General features: G+C 39.2%; 1 protein-coding gene across 2 annotated transcripts; it reads left to right on the top strand.

The window, feature by feature from the left end:
- Window positions 1-2,017: 2,017 nt before the first annotated feature.
- On the top strand, window positions 2,018-16,803 carry asb7 (ankyrin repeat and SOCS box containing 7). Of its 2 annotated transcripts, none has more exons than XM_056380748.1 (5): window positions 2,018-2,251; window positions 2,994-3,117; window positions 5,398-5,609; window positions 7,707-8,312; window positions 12,486-16,803. In XM_056380748.1, the coding sequence occupies exons 2-5, from the start codon at window positions 3,080-3,082 to the stop codon at window positions 12,623-12,625; spliced, it is 996 nt and encodes a 331-aa protein (XP_056236723.1). In that variant the 5' UTR covers window positions 2,018-2,251; window positions 2,994-3,079; the 3' UTR covers window positions 12,626-16,803. The 2 variants fall into 2 exon arrangements, with proteins under 2 accessions (XP_056236723.1, XP_056236733.1); XM_056380758.1 differs by having other exon boundaries at window positions 2,235-2,251; window positions 5,356-5,609.
- The last annotated feature ends 213 nt before the right edge of the window (window positions 16,804-17,016 follow it).

Here is a 17,016-nt window from a genome sequence, read left to right as displayed (position 1 = left end):
TGGGGACATTAAACAGGGTTCTCTTCCCAGAGGAGGTGGGGCTTGTGATAAACTGCTGCTGGATTAAACACTGGATCTGTTGATTTAAAACCCTGCCACTTTACAATGTTCTCATAGAATTTCATCTCAAATTCCTCTTGTAAACTCAATACAGATTTATCCATTTCTGGATTATGGTATTCCATTGGACTAATCTTCACATCTTCTTGTAAGTTTAAAATGGCATGTATTTATTGTTGATAGGTCTCCTACAGTATATATAAATAATATATTTGACTTCCCAGTCAACTTAAGTTAAGTTATCCTTAACAAGTTATTTGTATTTGATGTCTGACTAAATATTCAGCTCAAATCTTCTGTGTTTTTCAATGTGTCCATTTCTTCATAGCCTCTATGTAGAAGGTAAAGGCCACTGAACAGGAAGTCCGTCCAGTAGGTGTAAAGAAGTGTCTTTTGCTATTGATTATTGTCACCCAGTGGTCTTCAAATACTCTCCTGTTATCAGACAGGGAAGTATATCTTCTTTTTATTCACAGCTCCCACATGGTGAGAAATTATGTAAAATGTTAGAAGACAATTTGTTTTGGAGGTTGTCAATATTGTATTTTACTCTTCCCTGAGCAATTACAAATGTCAGTTAAGTTTAAACATTCACATTACGTTACACTTCAAATATTTAATCCATAACATGCAACACCAAAAAAAAAAACACTCTCAGAGATGTTGTCATGATGTTTTGATTTTTTTTCTCCATATAAACATCAGAAAACTAAAATGTTATTAAATCTAATTAGTATTCTTTTTAAAACACATCTACATATTTTTATGAACACAAAATATATTAAACATGTATATTGTTGTTCTTCTGAATACTAATAATGTTTTGCCATCTTGATGTTCTGTGTGTTTTTCTTCCTTGTAGTTTGCATGGTGCATGACGAACCAAAGTAAAGAGTAAAACAAGTGGTCAGAACAGGAAATGTTGACATTCAAAATGGTGATAATTCAGAGGCAATATTATTAGGATGATACAACAAAAGGAGGGAGGAATAGACTCAAAACTTAAATAGAGTGGATGTGGTAAGAAGTAGTGAGGGAAACAGGAAAGTAGATAAGCAGACTGAGAATTGAATACAGCAACAGTAACTTTATACTTTTCATTTCAGCAAATAATAATGATCATTGTCATGAGAATGAAACAGTAGAGTTAATTCGTATAACATGTAAAAAAAAAAAAATAGAAGTCAGGCTCAAATAATTACACAGTTACAGAAAATAGGATGAGGAGAAACCAGTGTTGAAAGTATTTTAGAAAGTATGTGGAGATAGTGTGAAGAGTAAATAAATGGCTGTTTGGTTTTCTGAGAAAAAGAGATTAGACATCTTTAAAGGAGTTGGACATTCGGGAAGATGAAATGCAGTGATGCAACATCAAGTGAAGGAGGAACAATGTGCCGCCATCTCCTGTATCAAAGTGTTCACCATCGTGACTTTATGTGTGGTGATATTCTGCATATTAAGCCTGGTTGATGATGTTGCTTTGACCATGTGACCAATGAGTTCTGATGCATTTGGCTGAACCTGAGCACACAATGCTCCTGTCGACCTCTCCATCCATCCTGTTGCTTTCATCAGCAGTGAAATGATCAATAAATGACAGTGTGCTAGTTCCATTTGCAGACATACATGCTCAAGCCATAGCAGACCCACCAAGATGTTTGACATATGCGGTTGTGGATTTTTGGCATGAGCTGTTTCTTGTCCACCCCTTCTTTTTCTCACCATTTTAATAGAGGTTGATTTTAGTTTCATCAGTCCAGGCCTGCTTTGAAAGTAGGTTAGTTCAGCAAGTTTTAGTCTGGAATGGCACAGAAAGATGTATTGCGACCCTAAAGTACGTTTTCATATACGATATTTCTTTCTTTATTGTCTTTTTTTTTTTTGCATGTGTACGTTTTGTTTTAGATTTGTAGAAATTATACTTTTATTCTGAAAGGTTGTAGTCGGAAGTCTTATTGTTTTTGCTGATGGGGTCACACTGATGTGCTCAGTGAGAGACTTTGCTGTTAAAGCTGATTGTTTAACAGCGAAATGATGCTCAACATTGCTTAAACGGACATAAAGGGAAGTTTCAAAAGTCAATATTACTAATTAGTGTTGGATTGGAGTCGAAACGACAGAAATATGCAGCTTTGACAATTCTTCCCACCTGGAAGCTGATTGGCTTGAACGTCGGCTCAGCGTCTGTCAAGTAAATCTTTTTTTTAATAGTTGTTTAAAGTTGTTGTGTTTGTCAGTAAATGTGTAGAATGAACTGTAATATCCATTAACCCGGTGTGTTTGGTTTATGTGTACCGTGTACCGAACTGTGCCAGTACAAAAAGTGAACAGAAGCTAGCGAGCTAGCGCTAGTGCATTTGTTAGCTTGCTGGCGTTAGCTAGCAGCCTAAGAAAAATATAGCCTGAAATCGAGTGGTTTTGAATAAGAGTCTGGGCATTCATTCCGTTTAGTGTAATCTGTGAGACGAGTTTTCTTCATCTGTGCGTTTGGCAACCCCGCTTTTAATACATATCGATATTGTTTACTTGTCTGTGCTGTGCATTGTTGGTTATGTTAGCAAATAAAGCCATTCTATTGTCCAATTTTCTCCAACCGGTTAAGAGCTAACCAACTAAACAATTAGTGTTGAATGTGATGACAGGACATGCTGTAGAGTTTTCTGCCTTGTTGGAACGGTTTAGTCATTTGGCTGTCACAATGAAGTGGTCGCTAATTTTGAATCAGAGCTTTTTAAGTTAGAAAGTTGTGCATTTGACATCTCATTTATCTCATTTGACATAACTGCCATTTCACATTATGAATTATTATTATTACTATTATTATTATTGGTGATGGTAGTAGTAGTAGTAGTAGTATATCCATAACAAGTCCACAATTTTGTCTGACGTTAATTGCATAATTGATGAAATGATCATTTTTGTGTGTGTTGCAGGACTAACTATTGAAGACACAGTGCCTCTTATTTCTTTCTCAGCCTCCCTGACGGTGCAGCTGTATAATTACTGGTGCAGCTCCGATATGACTAAGAGAAGCCCATCTTTTCAGCTGGTCAAAAGGTAGATTTTTGTTTTTATTTTACATCCTTTTAATTTAAAGTGGTCAACAAGAGCAGTTCAAATATTTTAACAAAATAAATAATTTCTTGCTAATTTGAATTTCTACAAGCTGTTGCTCTGTTCTCAATTTGGTTAAATTCAGGGTTTGGAACAAAATCATGTGTCCTCAGGACCTGTGGTTTAAACTGCACCTACTGTTTAGGGGCTGGATATAGTCCTAAATCTACCTTGTCAACAGATGTGGTTTTGTTATACTGCACTGGGTGTCTGCATTGTTGATGTGTTCGCACATATTTGTCAGTGAGTAAGAGCCAAACAAGAAGTTAATGCAGCCATAAATTCTGGCAGCTTGTGGACAGTCGTACCTTTGTGAACATGGAAAAATGACAAAACTCACATATACCCTGACAACTATGCGAACACAAAATTATCATTTGTGCTTTAGTCTAAATCCAGCTGCTACTACAAGTCACTTTAATGCCACTAGAAGTCTCTGGAATGGAGATTTGCCTTAAACCTGCTGCACACCTTTAAAGCTGAACTTTAAAGGGGCAATATGTAAGATTTGTGCAACTGTTGTCAAGTGAAGACTTCATGACCAGAGAGGATGGCTGCAACACAGGTTTATATCCTCTCATGTATGAGGCAAAAAGATGCTTACTGATCATCTAAGACAGAGGTCAATTCCCATTAATCCTGTACTAACTAACACAGGTAGATGCCACAAAAACTATTCAGTCAACCAAGGACACAAGCTTCAGGGAAAAAAATCATACATATAGTGAAAGACTAATTCCCACTGCAGTTGCAACAAACTGCATATTGTTCTGTTCTTCAATTTTTTGTAGCAGTTAGTGATATTGTCGGTTGCCCTGAAAAATCATAAAACTGAAACCTGAAGCTTTAGTTTCTATTGAATGTAAAACATTACGGAGGAGTACCAGTGCTCTGTTGGGCAGAGATTTTAATGTAACATCATCATACACCCAGTTTAGCTGCTGTTTATCTGCCATTCAGCTGAACTTGTGTTAGTACACAGTACCCCCTGAAAGTTCAAGTGTTTGCTGAACATAGCAGAGCTAGTAGACTCGCTAAGTGATGTAGAAACAGTGTAAATTGGCTGAGCCTGTGTGTTGGCCAATAATAGCTTACGATGAACATAGCAGTATCGTTGTATGTCAGTCCACTATTATACAGTGGTGTTACAGAGTGGGGCTTCTTCCCTCACAAATGATCTTCGGTCAAGCACAGACGCTGGCTTGCACAGAGCACTTTAACCAGACAACAGCCAAGTTAATTTTAGCCTGTTATCAAGTTACTCACAGAATTAACATTAATTAGTGACAGCTGATGTCACCTGCTGCTTCCAAAGTTTGTCATTTTAACTGGTGAAAATGACAGCACTGGCTAAAAATGAGCAGCTGTTGCCTGAATGTTTTGTACACTGCTCCTTACAAATGATAAGTCATGTTGGAATCCATTTATTTTGCCAACCACATTGTCTGAACTCAGAGTCACTCAACAGTGCACCTAAATACATTCACACGCTTTAATTTTCACTCACATATTCAGTGAAATTCTTGCACTGTAGAGCCCAGCTGTGGTGAAGGAGAGCGCTGCAGCACCAGCAGGTGGTCAGAACACAGTGGATATAGTAAAGAAAGCACCGAATTTAGATCAGGTTTCTTTCAATCAATACTCATCTCTTAAAATATGCCATGATATTAATCCTTAAGATCAACTCAGGTCATCTCTAGTCACAGTTTTTTAAGAAATACATTTTAGCGTTTCGACTAGCTCAGATATGTTCAGCAACAACATTTTAAAACTGGTTGTTTATATTATGTGATGTTTAAAATGAATACAGGCCAATATGTCATCAGATTTTTTTTAAACTCTTAAATGTCAACATAGCTATCAGTGCTACAGTATTGGTCAGATTTTAATTGGGATTTTACATCTTTTTCAATTGGTTGTCGCGGCCTGTAGCTTGTGAATAAAAATATTGTTTCTTAATGCCAGACATGGCATGTGAACAGCAGCACTGCTTCTCAGTAAACTTCATGCTGACTGCAGAAGCTCACTGCCTACATCATTCTCCTAAGCACCTGTCTCTCAGGTGTGCATTAGACAATGTTCAATGTTCTTGGCAGGTGAGTCAGACACTTCAGACACCCTGTACATACCCAACCAGTTTCCCCAGATATACAGAATGTATTCACCGATTTTTCCTAACAGCGGTTAGGTACAGATGAACATTCCCATTCCGAAATGTGACAGGATGCTGAACCATCACTGCAGAAGGAACCCTGAGCTTCATGAGGAGCTGCAGATCCAGGCTGCAGTGGCAGCTGGGGATGTCTGCACTGTCAGGAGGATGCTGGAGCAAGGATACTCACCCAAGATTCGCGATGCCAACGGCTGGACACTGCTCCACTTCTCTGCTGCCAAAGGGAAAGAGAGATGTGTTCGAGTCTTTCTGGAGCATGGAGGTCAGAGGCTTTTTTGTTGTTGTCTTGTTTGGTGTGTATCATTATGCTTTGACAGGTTTTTCTGTCTAAACACTAGAGGGCATTATTTTACTGCATAAGACAGCCTTTCATTCACCGCTGTATTGGTTGAAAGCCATTCAAGTTATAAAAAAGTATCTACAGCATGTCACACTTTATGGCTTTATCTAAGGAAATAAGTCCAATAAGTGAGAACTCATTTGTTCTCACTGAGAATAAATGCCTTACATCCACAGAAAGTATCACCTAGAATATATATTCTTTTAAATCACCTTTCAGTGCCCTGACACTGACACAATAAATATTTGTAGAAATCCTTATCTCCTTAACAACCAGTGAGCATCAATATCACTGCACAACTCAAGAAAGTTGAATGTTTGCAGTGTTGGTCATATGAGGGTTAACAGTACTGTTCTCTCTCTCTCACACACACACACACACACACACACACACACACACACACACACACACACACACACACACACAGAGGGGAAAAGCAAAAGGTCTGTATACTAGCGTTTCCTCCATTAATCTGTCAGATAATTACTGTCCTATGCTCCACCATGCAGTGAGCACGACTCATACCCCTCGCTATCCAACTCTTTTTTTATTGCTCCCACTGGGAAACATGAAAGTGAGAGATAATAAAATCCCACACTGTGGCTTTACTTTATTTTTAATACTGATTTTTGCCCAGTGTTCTTAAAGGACCATTCCTAGTGGTTTTTGTCAGTCCAGTAAGTCCTGTGTGTTTACAACTTACATTATCTACACTTACACATCTATTTTAAAATTAATGCAAGTGGTAAGGGGTTCAGAACTGCTTTTTTCCTATTCTCCAGCAGCTCTTTGGTTCCAGTTCATATCAAAATCAACTCACAGAGACTTCAAACATGCTGAACATCAGCATTTTTTCAAAGGTCAAGAGTTGGTGCTCCAGAATATGTAAACATGCAGTGTAAAGTATGAAAATTTCAGTTTATGTTGAGTTTTTCAAATCTTACTCAGGCGTGGTGATAGGAGCAGGGGCACCCACTGAATTTTAAATTCTCCCAGTTGTCTCTTATCCGTAGAGCCCAGGGTTGTTCATTTTGGCCTTACAGTCGTGGCACCATTACTGATTGAATCTGGTTTTGTTTTTTCAGGTGGAAATTCCAAAATACAGCCCAGGGCTTAAGTAAACCTTAATACTGAATTATTTGATTTTTTTCTCTTTTTTTTTTTTTTTTTGGACAGTTGGGGGCAGCATGAAATCTCAATATGGACTTATTATCACCTAATAAATTTCTTGTGGTGAGGAAACATTGGAGCCACTTTTCTGGACTCACTGTTCTTCTTTTAAATTAGATTTCCCACAAAATATTTATGTGAATATCCAGGAAAATTTGTCTTGTTCTGATGTTCTCTAAGAAGTCATGCAATCCTTGGCTATTTGAAATTGATGTGAGCAGTGAAAGGAAGTTTAAAGGTTTCAGATTGAAGGAATCTGTTGCCTATTCATCATGTCTAGATCAGTGGGTCTCAACCTTTACCAACTCATGTTCCACTTGGAAAATCTCAAAAATGTTGGTGGCCCACACCCGACCACGTAACAATACGAAGGCCAGTTAATACGTTCTCAGAGCACTTTTTATTTCAGTGATAACGACTGAACATTCAGGACTGAACTGAAAACAAGGGAAGCTTGATTTTTCTTTTTTGTTTGATGGAGAGGATTCACCACCTGTCTCTTGACTCTCTCTCCTTTCATTTCTTCCTGTTGCCAACCAGCTATCCATTTTGATGCTCCAGTTTCTTTTAGTGTGCAGTCAGACTGAGATAGCAGCCCACTTGCATTACCTTCATGGCCCACCAGTGGGCCCCAGCTGACAGGTTGGGAACCACTGCTGCAGATCTAAAGTCGTGTGCACTGTATTTGTTTGAATCCTAGCTAAAGGTGAACTGGTAAAGAGGTTGTCTGTGGCTGATTAGGGTTTAGCTGGACTGTAGAGTCCCTGCTGATCACACACCATGTCACCCACAGTCTCAAAGCACAACTCCTGCTCTATTTGACCTTTCTCTCCTCTCTCCTCTGCACAGCCGACCCCACTGTGAAGGACTTTATCGGTGGCTTTACAGCACTTCACTATGCTGCTATGCATGGGAGAGCACGCATTGCCCGACTGATGCTGGAATCCGAGTTTCGCAGTGACATTATTAATGCAAAAAGCAATGATGGTTGGACGCCGCTGCACGTGGCCGCTCACTATGGTCGAGACTCATTCGTACGCCTCCTCCTCGAGTTCAGGGCCGAGGTGGACCCACTGAGTGACAAAGGTACCACGCCACTACAGTTGGCCATCATCCGCGAGCGCTCCAGCTGTGTACGGATCCTCCTGGACCACAGTGCCAACATTGACATTCAGAATGGCTTCCTGCTGCGGTACGCCGTCATCAAAGGCAATCACTCATACTGCCGCATGTTCCTGCAGAGGGGAGCAGACACTAATCTGGGACGTCTTGAAGACGGCCAGACCCCCCTGCACCTGTCAGCCCTCAGGGATGACGTGTTGTGCGCCCAGATGCTCTACACGTACGGAGCTAACACCAACACCAGGAACTATGAGGGCCAGACGCCGGTAGCTGTATCGGTTAGCATGTCTGGGATCAGCCGGCCTTGTCTGGACTTCTTGCAGGAGGTCACAAGTAAGTCTCACCAACACACTACCTGTCACACAAACAACAACAATAATAGCAAAAATAATAACAGTTTATTATAAATAACAATTTATGATCATCATTATTATTTGTTATTGCTTTATAAGTTTTAAAATGAGAAAGAAACAATTCATCTGATAGATAGAAAACACTATAATATGCACGACAGGAAGCTTGTCATGCACAAGTTGAGGTTCTTTTTGCATTTGTTTATTTGAGTTGCCAGTTTGGCAAAATCTGCTTCACTATGATCATTTATTTTCTCCTAAACATACATTTTTTCTCATTGACACATTATGACTTGCAGTATGAGTACAGTTAAAGTGCTGCATTTCTATACAGCAGACAATTCTGTCATGTTCGACCTCTTCCTTCAACGTATGAAAATAACTTTGTGAATGGGGTTATTATATTTATGTCTCCCAAAAAATCCTAGAGGGATTTTGGATAAATAATTTATTCCGTTTCTTAATCATTATTTCCTTGTCTTCCTCCCTGGAATTGTTGGAAGGAGCTGCTTCATTATTTCTCTTTGAGTCCAAACCAGACACCTTAGCTGGGTGCTTCATGACATGTAATATTTTGAAACTGCAGGCGTTTCTATCTGTCAGAGCAAACTGCACGCGAAGATCATTGAGGTATTTGTATTAGCATGTATTATTTAAATTTCTTATTCATATAACAGCCATTGGAACGGGATCAGAATAAATTGTACTGATTGCATTGATTTATTTGTAAATGTGGGAAGAATCACTTATTCAAAATGAAAGATTTCTTGGCTGTAGTGAACACTGTATTTATGAGTATGGATACTGGCTAATGTTGTAGGCCCGTTTTGTAAATGCAGCACAGCACAGTGAAAAGTTAACAACCTTATCTTTGTAAAGAAACCTGGAGAAGTGGGTGGGGTGCAGAAACGGAGCCCAAGTTTAGTACAAAAAGTGATAGACCTTTTTAATGTAAGTTGAGAGGAGGCAAAAGTTGAGAAATGTATAGAGTGACAGAGGGCTGCTTGCCAACACAAGGTTATAATGACCAGTGTTCAGTCACAGAACAATCCTAGGTCAGAGGAACAGGAGAGCACATTACCTGAAGCATTATGATTTAGAAGGAACAATGGCTGCATTCCTCCACTGCCCCCTGAACTTTGATATCAAAGGTATCAAAGAGCTGTGCACTGATTCAGACAAGTCCTTTCAGAGACTCTAAACCATCAGCCAGATCACATGTCTGCTGGGTTATTGATTACACCTCTGCCTCCTGGATTAACTCATATGCCATGAAAGGCTCATCCCACACAGAATGACAGGCACCCTCAGCTCTTTTCAGCTGCTGCACACATCACTGATGCTCCTCTAAGGTTTTTCTCCTGTCACATACAGTACTTCAACATGTCCGACTGTCCTCATACAAAGGTCCCAACTTCAAGCAAAAGCAAAATCTTAAACATACTCTACCCCCAGGTGTCATGTATGACATCTCAATTCTAACATAGGATGTGTGAACGTCAACATCCACGAATCATTAAAAAATGGCATAATGCATGTAGACATTTTACTAATGACTCACTTAGTAACGTGTTATTACTCTTACACCGTACTTGTTTGATTTAAAATGATTGTATACAGGTATAAACAACAGCAACACATTTAATAGATTTTTGAAGTGAAAAGAAGTAAATACAATCGCTGCAGCAAACAGACATTAAAAATGAGCCTTTCTTCAAATGTTGGTGCATTGATACTGTTTATTTGATGATCTGAAAGAATAGAAGAAAAAGAAGTTACTGTAGCATTTGCAAAAATCTGGGCACTCTTCTAGACCAGTACTTAGTAACCCCATGCAGCTTGCAACTGCTTTTTATTCTTGATTTAGGAATTTTGACCCACTCCTCTTTGCAGATCATTTGAAGTTCTTGGGTATTTTTAGGCGGTCTTGCACGTACAGCATGATTAACAGATTTTTAGTGAGTTTTTGTAAAATGTTCCAAGTCCAGAAAGTGTGCCGTTCATTTGAAGCTTCAGCTCCAGCTTAGATGCCAGCCTGTTTTCTGTGTCAGTGTCTGGACTGACTCCGAGAAATTTGCATCTAGAATTTGCAGATATTTAGTGGAATCCATTCTTCCCTCTGTCCATTCAAAGTTTCCTGTCCCAGTCGCTGCCACGCAACCTCAAAGCAGAATATTTCCATACCCGTGTTTAACAGTTGGCAAAGGGAGGGTCACTCAGCACTGGCTCAGTAGGGTGTTGAAACTTTTGGTTTTACGTTTTTTTTTCTTCATGAAATAAAAAGTAACAGTGCATTAATATTTTGTTGTTTACTTGACAAAATACAGTACAGACATATTTGGACAATTACACATTTTTTTGCTCTGCAGGCTCTGTGTTTCAGCGCTTCAGCAGAGACTTGGCACTTTATTGTAGTATCCTTCATTCAGATTAATGTGTTGAAGCACAGAGTACTTAATACTTAATGTCTGGATGGTATGAATTCATACAGTGTGAGTTTTCATAATTCATATTCTCTGGCTGTTCAGTTCTCAACAAATACAAGGTTTTGATACAAGGTTCTTCCTTGAGTTTTTCCTGTTTTTAGATGTTTGAGAAACCAAGACATTTTAGATGCACCTGATTTAAGAGGTGACAGTGGGACCTACCTCATGATTTTGTGAAGTGGGAGTAATGCTGGTATTGAGTTTCCTTCATGTTTACATGAACTTGTGAATCAAGTTTGTACACTGTCCAAAAATCTATAAACTGATTTCATCTTTTAAACTTATTGTCTGGACTAATGTTGTCATCCTTACATTTCCTGGACCAATCACCATCCACAGCACTGCTACCGATCACTGAAAGTAATTGGAACATGAATTATCACCTTCTGATAATTCCCAAATGTATGTAAACAAAAGCAGAATCCTGCAGTGGGAAAGACATAATTGTAGCTACTCTGGTATTTGACTTTTGTGGCCAACTAGATGCTCGAGTTGGTTTCGTTTGGTCATAAAACAATAAACATAATTATAAAAATTTGCACTATATTTTCTGACAATTTGCTTTTCACCTCAGTGGCTCAGTTTAGATCATAAAAATCATAAAAATGCAGATTTTCCATCTGGCTACAAAGCATGTTTCCTATGGTGAAGGGAGAGAAGTGTCTGTGGTAAGGTCACTTTAACCACATCATGCTGATAAGACCCACACACATCACTTCCTGGAATCAAGGGGATTCTTCCCATCTGTTTGCATACAGCTGATACCAGAGTGGAGTCGGAGTGATTTGGGGAACTGATTAACGCCTTTGGCTGAGCGCTGTGAAATCATACAGATGAAAGAGGAACTTTAAACTACGTAATGGATGTGCACCATTTGGGGTTTTGGGATGGCCGACAGTGACGGTGGCATTTTCCAGTTTTAAATTTGGGTTTTATTACTTTTGTTCCTCCAAATACAATATGGGAATTAGCAGCTTTCAGTATAAAACAGCAGAGTACAAATTGGATTGTAGAACTGAATCAACACAAGCTGTCAACAAAAACATTTCAAACGGCACAGCAGTAAGCTAGCTAATGTTAGCAATCCAGGACTGACATAATCGTAATCATCCCAATTTTAACTCATTAATATCAAACATGTTTGATATTACAGGGGTGGACCCGATGAGTCTGCCAGCAGTTCCAGAGGATTAATACTGGATCTGTGAACCCTTCACTAGATAATCTGGGCCAAATCTGACTATGTTCCACAACCAGATTTCTCCTCTGACGGTCAGGAGAGGTTAAACTGGCCCAAAACACCTGTAGTTTGAGCTTGGCAGCCAGGATCAACAACAACAAGCCCTGGTTCATATTTTAGTTCATGGAGCTCCTTCAGGCCAAGGAGGAGGGCGATAGACATGGGGACAGGATCCTGGTGATGGAGCATGGTTTATTATCATCAAGTCATGTATTTCACACACAAATGTGCACCTTGCCATTAAGACATGTAATGGACCCACAAATGAAGATTCTGTTCTGCTCTGTCAGTAGTTGTTACTAATAGACTGACATAAACCGATACTGATGTCTGTGCAGTGAAGACATCAGGCTCTCAGCTCGGCTGTGTTGAGCTTCCTCTCAGGTGCAATTCCACTGGTTAATAACTGTTTCTCTTCCTCTTCCAGGACAACCCCGGACTCTACAAGACTTGTGTCGAATAAAAATCCGTCACTGCATTGGCCTTCAAAGCTTGAAGTTCTTGGAGGAGCTACCAATCGCAAAGGTTATGAAAGACTATTTAAAACATAAGTTTGACAATGTGTGAAGGCGACCACAGCACAAGAGGAGAGGGTAACTAACAACTCTCTGCTATCATTTATGAAGACTATGCAATCACTAAGTCCACAGGTCTGTTCCCTACATGCCGAAGGAGAGTTAGTCCAGTTTGTTTGTCAAGTTACAGCACTTACTGAAGAGTTCAAACGGAGCCACCTCATGTGAGTAAAGGTTATTTATTTGTGGGAATAGAAACCTCATTTGACTGCAGTTAGCTTCTATTCATGGTGTTGCTGTGCATGATATTATCCTTGCTGGCTCAGATTGTTATCAAGTGTGTACCTGCCAATATATTTTAATTTATTTCCTCCCATCTAATTTTACTGAGCTATAGGAAGTTAAACTTATTTTAAACATTTATTTCTATCACAAAGTGTTGAGCTACTTGGATACTGAGCTTTAACAAAAAACCTCTAGAAGGTTCCCTCCCTGATTTTTGCCTCTGAATTCACCACCCACATTTTCAATTTGTTCAATGACTCGTCAAGATGGCACTGATGTTGTGCCCATTGACAGCACTTTTCTACAGTTAGAGAAACGGTTGATTAATCAGAGCTTTGAAGGTGAGATGAGCCGTGTGGACGTCGTCTTTCTACGAAGCCAGTTCGCTGTGTTTTACAGAGTAAAGTTTTGCTTTCAACAAAAAGCAGAAAGGAAAAACGTACTATGGAGTTACACATGGATGGGAGATGTGGACACCATGATCTGTTTGACTTATTGATTTGTTGACTTATTGCAAGCCCAAGCTCACTGCAGTCTGTAACAAACAGCCAGCAAAAACATTCTGACCTGCCAGAAATCATCTGATCCTCCAAGAACCAGATTGTTGATCGCTCAGGATGAATCAGGCATCACCACCCCCTCACACAGTCGGTCCACAGCAGTGTAAAGCTTCATTATTGGGGCGGGAAACCAGTTTAAAAGTTTGGAATTAAAGGAGCTATTTGTAAATTTTGCTATTGCTACAAGGCTAACATTAGCATTCACAGCTGATTACTGACCAGTCTAGATGAAACATTGAGTTCAGCACAAACTTCATTCCTTTACTCACCAACAGCTGTCTCCAGAGGTGGAAAGAAAGACCAATGTTAACGTTTTTTCTTCTACTGAAGTTCGCACGCTAACCAGCTAGCCCGTCTCGTCACTTTACAATAGACAAGCACTGTAGCCTCCAATCTGCCCCTGAAGACGCAGTGCTGCTCAGAGGACGTATTATAACCTTTTGTGTTATAAAGACAACGATGATCGAAGCTCTCGTCAAGTGACAATCACCACCACCCGCTACCAGCAAGAAATCTCATTCAGAGAAAACTTACAAATAAATCCTTTTTAAATTTGGGCTTAATCTTTACAGTGTCTGTCCAGCATAACATCGCAATGTCATGTCAGGCTGACGGAATGAATTGAAATGAAAAGATAATTCAGTCTGTTGTCGGGCTATAAAATGTCCTCCCGGCTCACTGCTGATGCTTTGGAACTGAATTTTAAAATATTGACAGTCAGCTGTGGAATTGTTGAGGTTTAGCTGGAACAAAATCCAACATCTATTAAAAGATTTTACACAGGATTAGATTTACTTCGACACTGCTTGACATTTGTTTTTTTTTTCTGATGACTTGCGTGGACACAGGGAAGAATATAACATGCAGTTGAAATGATTTTGGAACTTTAGTTTGATGCTTAGAAACAATTGGATGTGACCAGTGCAGCATCGAAGTCTGCAGTGATCAACCATAAGTTGCTTTATCCATTTCTGCACTATATGTAGTACATTTAAGTTTGGAGTGAGTGCACTGTGATGGAAATCTGTTCTGAAAGCACCACATTGACTCACTAAAGGTGTGGTTTAAATAAGAGTAATATAGTCTGTTATGGATAACACTGACACACAATCGCTAGAAGCTACAGTCAATGTAAATATGTTACATGTACAACAGATATTTTTGTAGAATTTATTTAAGCAATGATCTCTGGTATTGTTAATGTATTTAAAGTTTGGATATAATATTATGATCTGTTTGGTGTGACGCAAATATTTCCTTTTTTTGTGTGTGTCTGAGTTCAAATACTCTGTTGTACAGGAATCATTTGGAATCAAGTGTTTTCTTTTATTCCTATGGCAGAAATGTTGGGTGCTTTCTTAAAATTCATCATCTGCATTTGCAGGTAACTCTGTTGTGGAGATTAAACTGTGAATTTTTAATTTTGACAATTAAAAATAAAATGTAGGGGTCTAAATAATACCCATGCAACAAGAATTTTTTTCTTTGTCTCTGCATGTGTTTAAATTGCATAGTGAACTTCTGTGGCATCTTGAAGTTGCTTTTCCTAAAATGATGTTCTCACAAATCCATTCTAACAGTGTTCACCTGCATTCAGTGTCATCCTCATGTTTCATTTTTTGTTTATCTGCAGCTTTTTATCAGGACATCTTGTTCTTTTGCAGATTATGTGCCCCATGCAGTTGAACCGCGACAGAAATCTTTCTCCTGTTACAAAAAAAATAATTTGACTGGGTTAACACAGGAAAATGTAAAGTGAGTGTGGAGGTCAGGGGAGTTGCATGGAATAGATTTCTTTACAAAAAACTAAGATCACAATCATAAAGATACTCGTGTTTCACGGGATCAAACTCGACCCGTCCCGTTTTAACGGCTGCTCCGAATGCAGCCCTCTCTTCACTTCATGTGAAGGACGCCGCCCGCTGCACTGGGCCCTGACTCAAGTAGACAGTTAAATTTGGTTAAATCTTGGGTCATTAAAGATGCCCTGTGGAATTTCCAGTGTTTACATTCAGTATTACTCACTGATACACATTGTGTGCATCTAAACTGATCCAACAAACTTCTTCTACAGAATCATTTCCAAAGCTGAAAAACTTTGAGTACTCTTCTTGTTTGCATTGCTGTGTTTATTGAGCAGTACTGCCACCTGTCAGTCAGTGGGATGGTGCAAAGCAACTGGCTGGAGTGTTTATTGTCTGTGCGTCCTCATGCACATTAACAAGACGGACAAAATGGGCACCTGCTCATTTAAAAAAAAAAAAAAAAAAAACTTGCATAGCGCAACTAGAGGTCAAAAACTCCACAGGACACCTTTAATCCAACAGTGGCCCTGCGTCAGATGTTTAATGACGGCAGATTTTTCTCACAAGGTGGCTGCAGCTTTGACGTACCAACCAATCAAAATACAGTGTGAAATGACACAGAATACACTGTCCAATACAGCATTGCAAGTGCCCATAAAATACACAGATATAGCACATTAGGAATGATGTGTCTGTTAGGTGCCACTTTTTTAATTACCATTTCTTTTTAATTCTTGCTGCATTTTGAAAATATGATTTTTATTATTTTATATCTCACTGTCTGACAGATTGCAACTAAGTTGGTCGTCAGTTTTCAGCAGTTTGAATGCGATATTAAATTGTCACTACAGATCTGGAAGGCTCCACATCAGTTTACTTCTGGTATGTTCCACCTTGAGAATAATCTGATGAGGATCATCTGTCCTTTGCGAGGTTCAGCCCAGGGTCTACAGTCTGCTGTGTTCTCTAAAAGACGCTCAGATGGAAGTGTAGAAAACCAGGAGTGTGATTTTTGTCTCGTTTAAGATGCGAGTTTAGATATTTTTCCTGGGTTTTGATGTTGGCCCAGACCTAGTTTTACTAATGCCTTTAATCCATCTGATTTGACCATTACTGCTGATTCGTTTGATGATATATGAATCCTAAGATTCCTAATGCAGCCCCCCCCTCCCTTTGACTCACTCATCATTTTGAGGAATATTTTCAGATCCGAGTGAAAATAAACACTGGAGTCCGTTCAGTGTTGTTGTCGTGCCAGAATATTCTCCACCACATCTCAGTTCTGTTTCATGTCTCACACTGTCCGTCTCTCTGTACTTGGGTCTAGTTTTGATAAGATGCCATTTTGCAGCAGCAGCAGTTTTTGTATTGTGTGTGTGAATGAGTCTGTCATACATCGACTGCCTTCTCCAACTGGTTCCTCAGCAGACTTTGGTCGTCACAGTCAGGGAAACACTTCATACATCGTCTTATGTGGCTATCAAAAGTCTTCCACACCATTAACTACTGAATGTACAGAATATGCAGATTTTCAAATGTAAGAAAAACAAGATGTGTGAATAAACTAAAGTTAATGTTTCCGGGTTGTCAGCTGTTTCTGTTTTGGTCAGTTGTAACACATCTTCTGTAAACACAGCATTAGTGTTTGTTATTAAAACGTGTCACTTGTAGATCGTTCGGTCTCAATTGCTCAAACGTGAGCACGACTCATCGGGTCTCTGGAGAACCACAATGATTTGGAGCTTTTAAAAAAAAAAAAAAAAAAAACGTTGCTCTCTAGCAGCATTGTTAGA

The sequence above is a fragment of the Seriola aureovittata genome, chromosome 1 (genome assembly GCF_021018895.1).
Source record: "Seriola aureovittata isolate HTS-2021-v1 ecotype China chromosome 1, ASM2101889v1, whole genome shotgun sequence".
NCBI lineage: Eukaryota > Metazoa > Chordata > Actinopteri > Carangiformes > Carangidae > Seriola > Seriola aureovittata.
This window is presented reverse-complemented; position numbering and strand designations above follow the sequence as displayed.

Bases quoted from the DNA above. Each gene is read 5' to 3' on its own strand.
- asb7 (XM_056380748.1), top strand. From the start codon at position 3,080: ATGACTAAGAGAAGCCCATCTTTTCAGCTGGTCAAAAG. The intron at 3,118-5,397 runs GTAGATTTTTGT...GAAATGTGACAG, and splicing joins TCTTTTCAGCTGGTCAAAAG to GATGCTGAACCATCACTGCA. The intron at 5,610-7,706 runs GTCAGAGGCTTT...TCCTCTGCACAG, and splicing joins AGTCTTTCTGGAGCATGGAG to CCGACCCCACTGTGAAGGAC.